The sequence below is a fragment of the Buceros rhinoceros genome, unplaced genomic scaffold (assembly GCF_000710305.1).
Source record: "Buceros rhinoceros silvestris isolate BGI_N320 unplaced genomic scaffold, ASM71030v1 scaffold32140, whole genome shotgun sequence".
NCBI lineage: Eukaryota > Metazoa > Chordata > Aves > Bucerotiformes > Bucerotidae > Buceros > Buceros rhinoceros.
The window spans coordinates 4746-11462 of NW_010390686.1; the positions used below are offsets into that span (position 1 = coordinate 4746).

General features: G+C 55.0%; 1 protein-coding gene across 1 annotated transcript in view; it reads right to left on the reverse strand.

The window, feature by feature from the left end:
- Positions 1–3523: 3523 nt before the first annotated feature.
- Positions 3524–6717, reverse strand: part of SLC16A2 (solute carrier family 16, member 2 (thyroid hormone transporter)) — a gene marked incomplete at its 5' end in the record, with an annotated part of 7597 nt that continues 4403 nt past the window's right edge. Inside the window, 4 exons of the mRNA XM_010138751.1 lie at positions 3524–3770; positions 5072–5300; positions 5803–5946; positions 6335–6717. The exon at positions 6335–6717 is cut by the window's right edge and continues 5 nt beyond it. Of these exons, the coding sequence (XP_010137053.1) occupies positions 3550–3770; positions 5072–5300; positions 5803–5946; positions 6335–6717 (977 nt within the window). The remainder of the gene's footprint in view (positions 3771–5071; positions 5301–5802; positions 5947–6334) is intronic.

Genomic DNA, 6717 nt, shown 5'->3' on the forward strand with positions numbered 1-6717 from the left:
TGCGGCCTACCTTGCAAGCAGCCCCAAAAAAAAAAAAAAAAAAAGAAGAAAAAAGGAATAAAAGACACCAACTTGGTTTTGAACGCCCTCAAGCTAAAGATTTAGCAAGGCGGCCTCAGCCAAGCCCCGAGCAGGGCGCTGCTGGGACACGTCCCGCGATTGCTGTACACTTACATAAGGCTACGCGTGCGCCCGCAGCTCTCCAAACACCCCGAGGCTGCTCCCTCCCACCCCCTGCTCACCCGTGGGGCTCGACCCCCGCCTGTGTCCTCGCTGGCTCCCCAAAACAGCCAAGCCCGGAGCGTCGGACTCTACCTTCCTCTCCCAGAGCAAGGGCAGGAATCACAGCCTGGCACTCGCAGGGGAGAGAGGCGTTGGGGTGGGGTTTAATTAGAAAACTGAGTAAAAGGTAGTTTTTGCTGGAAATGCTGCCTCCTGTTCAGCTCCTGTTCAGCCCTCGCCCCCCCAGGGGAGGACGTGGATGTGCTGGGCTAGGACAAGCGGATCCTGATGGGAAGAAACAAGACGGGGGTTAGAATGGAGCCTCTCGCAGCAGGCAGGGACCTATCCAACATCATGGCACCAGACTACAACGACTCCCCGTTTCTAGCTGCTCCGATTGCCACAATCCCACCTCTCACATGCCACAAGTCTGCAAAAATTGTTGCAAGCTCAAGGGACAAACTAGCCAGCCAGCAGCAGCGTTTGGCTGAAAGACAAGCCCCCAAATATTCCCCTTTATGTTGACAGACTGCTCCAACCTTTGCCCCCCCCGGCCTCAGCCGTGTTTGCAGACGAGGTGAACCTTTCCTTGCCGTTGCTCGAACACACCGTCCCCGCCGCAGCATTCGCCCTCCACTTGACCAAGGGCAGGATCGCGACCAGACAAAGATGCTGAGAGTGGGATTGGGAGGCTGGTACCAGACACCGGTCTAGGATAGGATGAGGGGTGGATTATTCTGACCAAACTCAGGTGGCCCTTGAATGCACCTTGTCACTCGGAATCTCCTACAGCAGCAAGAACAAAAGCCATGGGCAAAGATCAAAATTTAGGCGGGGGGGGTGTGAAGGTGGGTACCAGCGTCCCTCCCGGGCAGCGCACAGAGCTGGGCTGATGCCATCGCAGCGTTACGCACCTGCTGCCCCGAATACCAGCTCCTCCCGGGGCAAAGACCTTTGCAGGCAGGCAGAGCCTACAAGGCAAGTGGGAATCCGCAAAAATTGGGGATTTGAACCATAAATGGCCTTAGAGCCAGAGAGGTTCTACCACAAGAGTGTCACACAAAGCTGGGGGCAGTCATCGGTGGGCTCTGCTGTGCAGCCGCTTGCTCAGGGCAGACATGGCTTTGAGAGCTCTGCTCATCCCCTTGCTGGGCTGAAGAAGCTGCTACTTGAATTTAAACCCCTCATAAGCTCTCCTTCGGGGGGCACTAAGGTCCAAAATACGATTTAAAGACCTTCCTTGAACTCCAATGTGAACAAAAGCCCCAGAACTCACCAAAGGAGCTACGATGCAATGTATTTCTTTCCTTTAGCTGTCAGACAGCTTTGGAGATGCCCCACTCCCAACATTCCCACCTGAAAAGCACCACGACTAGGCTAAGCCTGGCAGCTCCTACTGGTGCCAGAGCAAGGGCACCGTGCTCGGGTCCCACCAGGGTTTACACACACCCTGCCTTCAGACGCAGCTCCTGCTGCCGCGGGGCTTCCTAAACCAAGCGATGGGTCAGCAGAGCCGTAGCGGACGATGCAATAAGGGCAGTGAAGGGGAGTAACAGTCCGGAAAAGCGTTTCGAAGCAAGAGACAAACGGACATCTCATTTTATAGCCATAAGCAGACACGTCACAACACGCCAGTTAATTTTCCAGCTCGTACGGGGACAGAAGGGCCACAAGACCACACAACGCATTAGCCAACGTGGATTAAAAACAGGGCCGGGGGACATGCAGGATCCTGAGCCTATCTACAAGGTCCCGCCACTGCCCACAGGAGGGGGCCTCACTGACACCGAGTTTCCACAGCAAAGACTCGTCTTGGTGTTACAAAGCCCCGCACCCGCCCGGGACTGCGGGATGATTCCCAGGGCACACACATCCCGCTTCAGGCTTCTCATGATTTATGGCAGGTGAACAAAGTGAAAATCCAGTGAAGGATGGTTCTGTAGGCAGGGTAAACGCGAGCTTCGACTCTTGCTCCCTTCTGGGTTATTACTCCCAGGAAAAGGTGCCCCGGTCCCAGCCCACATCTCGAGTACGCGGGGACCCGCGGGGGCAGGAGGGCTTCCCCTGCTCTGTGCCACGCTCATTAGCGAAGCCTGGAGCTGACGAACATCTACCCTCGGCTGAGCTCTGCCTTCGCTCTGTGTGGTGGGTACCACGGGCTGGGCTATTTTCTTGAGCTCTCTCCCTCTCCCTGCCCTGGGGACAGCACTGACCCTGCACCAGCCCAGCAGGCCAACGCTGGGCTACCAGTTAAGTGCTGAAAGGACTTCTAAACCCTTTGGAAACCCGGGGCTTCCCCTCCCAATACTGACCCATGGTTATTGCTGCGTGATACACAACCGGCCCCAAAGCAGAGCAGTGGCACCCTGTGCCCGGAGCCGGCTGCATCCCTGGGTGCAGGGAAGCCGCCTCCCAGCACAGAGCAGACCCATGATCCAGGGGGCTCCGTCCCAACCCTGTGCTCCTCGACGCCTCTGAAGCGCCCGTCTTGGTGGCTTGCCCAGAGGTTCCAGCTCGCTGAGCCAGCCACCGTGGGCTGTGCTGGGAGCTGCCCCCCTCTTTTGCACCTCAAAAGCCCAGTTATTAGTCGCTGGGTGAGAAAAGGGAGGTGGAAAGCGGCCAAGGGACCTGCTGCTCTTGTCCACACGTTTTTAAGGCATATTTTGCAGGAAGGAGGTGCTCCCGCGTGGCCGTGTTTGATGAGGGCGGGAGGACTGGAGCCGGCTGAGCTCCCCATCATGCCAGCTGCAGCTCCCTGGGTGTGTGGGAGAGCAGCGGAAAAGGAGGAGAGAAGGAGATGAAAGCGGGACTCGCTGACCATTTATTTGGTTTGTGCATCGGACTAAAGCAGCGTTTCCTCCTTCAGAACTGCTGGCTCCAAAACAGCCTCTGGTGCCGGGTGGGGACGGGGGTGTCTTGGACTTGCCACCCAAGTGACACCAGAGGAGAAGGATGGACAGCTGCAAGGTTCCACGAGCTCCATCCGTGGCCTGCTTTAAAAAGGCATTTATTAGCTGTAAACCTCTGTTGTGACGTCTGGAAAACCAGGGAGAGGAGCGGGAGATCGATCAAGTTTGAATCCTGGTGAGAGTTCTCCTTAGAAAAATGCTGAGAGGGAAAAAAAAGGTGACTTTGAAATCAACACTGTCTCGGAAAAGAATGTTTCTGCTAGTTAAAAGCCTTTAACTAGAAGAAGTTTTTGTATTTTCTTCCTTTACAAACATAGTGCATTTGTGATCGTCAAGAATTACGGGCCGTCTGGAAAAGGGCCTGTGCTTGGGCTACGCAGAGGCTGCTGGTGGCAACAGTGACTGTCGGCGAGCGGCGCTACATGTGGGCTTCAGAGGCAGGAGAGCCCGGCAGCAGCTCCCCATTCACCACCGCCTCCGAGACCAGCATCTTGTCTTTGCCTGAATCCAGGCGCTGCTTCTTCAGCATCCTCTGATGGACCAGCGGGACTACGGAGAGCACCAAACCGCCGATGATAGGGGGGACTCCGGCAAAATAAAAGGCAGCGTCGTAATTCCCAAAATAATCATTGAGGTATCCTGAAAGAGAAGAACAACAGCAGTTATAGCCACAGCAGTCAAGGACCGACTTGTCTCTTCCCTCGAGTGAGACCAGCAGCTTGCTTCAACCACCAGATTTGGGGAGATTTGGGTTTTTAAACTAAGCTTTTTTTTTTTTCCACTGCATTCCTTGGAGTTTTAATGCCCTGGAGGAAAGGATGCGTGCAGCCAACGCTGCGCAGCAAGGAAGCCAAGGAGGAAAGCCTCAGCCATCCTTCCTATTTCACCAGCAGAGGACACAAGCAGACTCACCCCGAACAACCCCAAACGCGAGCCAAGGCAGTGTTAAACAACCTGCCTTCCCAGGTGGCTCTGGCCAGCCAGGAGTTAACAGGACAAGCGGGCAGGGGCTGTTCCTCTGCGGATTGCCTCCACCCGGAAGCCCTGCTTTGCTTATTTATTGTATGTTTTATCTACGTGGGGATGTCAGCTGAAAAATAATGGGGGATGTCGAGCAGCCAAATAACACATCCCTTAAAAATCAAGGAGGTGCCGCACGTGTTCGTTTGGCAGGTTCTGACACAGCCAAGAGAATTAAGCATCGGCATTTATCGGCACTGGAAAATCCCTCTGAGTTTTCTCCTGCGTAGGCACCTGCCTGGGGGTTATGGCCATGAAACGAGCCCCTTCACCCAGCCCTGTGCCCCGCGAGCCCAGTGCGGGGCGTCCTACAGCAGCGCCCAAACAGCGAGATGTCTGCAACCCCCGCGTCCCTTCGCAAGGACATTAAACTGAATTTTGCTGCCAGAAGCAGGAAGATCAGAGGTGCTTGTACAGCTTCAGCTCAGCGATTGCTGATGCGGACCTTCTGCTGTCTGAGGGCCAGCTTTGGCTGTTAGGGACATTGCAGTTATTACTGTGCTCAACACATACCCAAGTCTTGGGAAGAGAGAGGCTCAAGCGGCTCCACCTCTGATTCAACAGCCCAGACGCTGAATGGACCAGTTAGCAATCAGTCCCCATATAGATATCTAAAAGGACTCCTAGGAAACCGCCAATTTTTTGCTCAGCTTCAAGAAGTTAACATGATCTTGGGTCCCTCTCACTGTTCCCCCCCCAGTCACCTTTCATCAGACTGAAGAAAGGCCCTGAGACGCTACAGGACATAGCGTGGAGTGATGCTACACCCGTACTTCCACCCTCATGCAAGATGCTAAGCCAGAAAACGCAAAACCACGTGTCTGGTCTCATGCCAAAACATCACCAAGGGCAAAAGCCGCTGCGAGCATCTTTTCCCTCCCAGCTGCTGGGTCCAGGTCCGGCACCACGGCGCTACCAACCTGCTATCGGTGTACCCGCAGTCATAGGCACAGCCATCAGCCCCATGAGGTACCCTATGGCCTGGGACGCCTGCATGGGCCCCACCAGCTCAAAGGCAATGGGGGCCATGATGGTGGTGAAGAAACCATCGCAAAGGCCAAGGAAGAGGCAGATGACAATGACGCCCTCGAACCCTCGGCACTGGGGGATCATCATGCACAGGATGCCCAACAGCATGAAGGATGCAACCTGAGGAGACAAAAGCGGGCATGTCATTGGGGTGCCGGAAGAGTGGGGTCGGGCAGCATGAAGTGTCCTGAAGATGACGCTGAACATGTCAACGACATTGCCCATTCCTCTGGACCCAGCAATGCCACCCATCCTCTGCTCTCATCTTGGAGAGCCCTTTAAGAATAACCTTTTAAGAAGCTTTAGGAAGGATTAGCTGCTGGATTAGCTGCTAGATTTCAGCAGTTTGTCTTTCAAGAATGACAAGAAGCTGAGAGGGTGTCCAGCAGCTTGGGAAGAGTTGCGACCACAGAGTTCCATTGCTGAACGGACACCGAGACCTCAGGGCAAGTGTGTAACTTTTCTGTGCAGCTTTCTATTACCAATGTTCTTCCCTAACAGCAGACAAGGGTGTCAGGTAATGGTCGATGTGTGGTTGGCGGTCACTAAGCAGAGTGTTGATACTAAAGAAGAGGTGCTGCCCCCTCACCAGCAGCTACACGGAGGGTCGGACACAACATACCTGCAGGTAAATCTTCTTCAGCCCGGGAATGCAGTCGCCAATACGGCCTGAAACCAAGCGCCCCAGCCCTGACATGGCCCCGAGGCAAACCAGGAGGATCCAGTCCTTTTTGGTTTCTTGAAATCGCTTCTCCACATATTTTACCTAGGATGGAGGGAAGGACACAAGGACATGAATCCTCAGTGTGTTAATCCCTCTCGTACCCCAAAAAGGGACAAGACTTTCCGCAGAGGGCTTTGGGGGTGGTTGTGTGACCTTCATGTCCCTAACACATTGACTTGCGCACACACACCTTCGCTCACCCCAAACCCATCTCTACTGATGCCTGTCCTCAGGAACTTCAGGAAGAGACCACTCTGCCCACCCTGGTGCAGAGGACACACAGGAGCACCGACAAGCTTCGAGGCTTTTGGTTGCTCTGTCCCTGCTGCCCACCTCCACCTTCCCACCTCCTCCTCGCTTGCGTGGAGGAGCCTTTTCACTGTGGGCAAAGGGACCTCCCACTCCTGCCAGACCCAGCCAAGGCTCTTACCAGGTTCATGTACGGTACGAGATACCCCAGGACAGCAGTAGCGATCCCAAAGGCCCAGATCCGATACGTCTTTCTCCGGAAAACCCTCAAGCTGAAATATTTGCGCGTCTGGGACCAGCACTGCTGCCGCACGCTCCGGCTGCCCAGCTTGTCCTGCCCATCGCGCTGAGAGTCACAAGAAGGCGGCAAGATGGGCCGATAGGTCAGCGCCAAGAATATCTGGATGAGCATTAAGGCACTGAGTACTTGGAAAGTATGCGCCAGCCCAATGGCCTTCCCGACCATCTTCAGGAAGAAAGGGAGCGGCACGGAAATGAGGCAGCTGCCGCCAGCCACGATGCCGTTGGCCAAGCCAAGGCGGCGCTTGAAGTAGTGACCAAGGA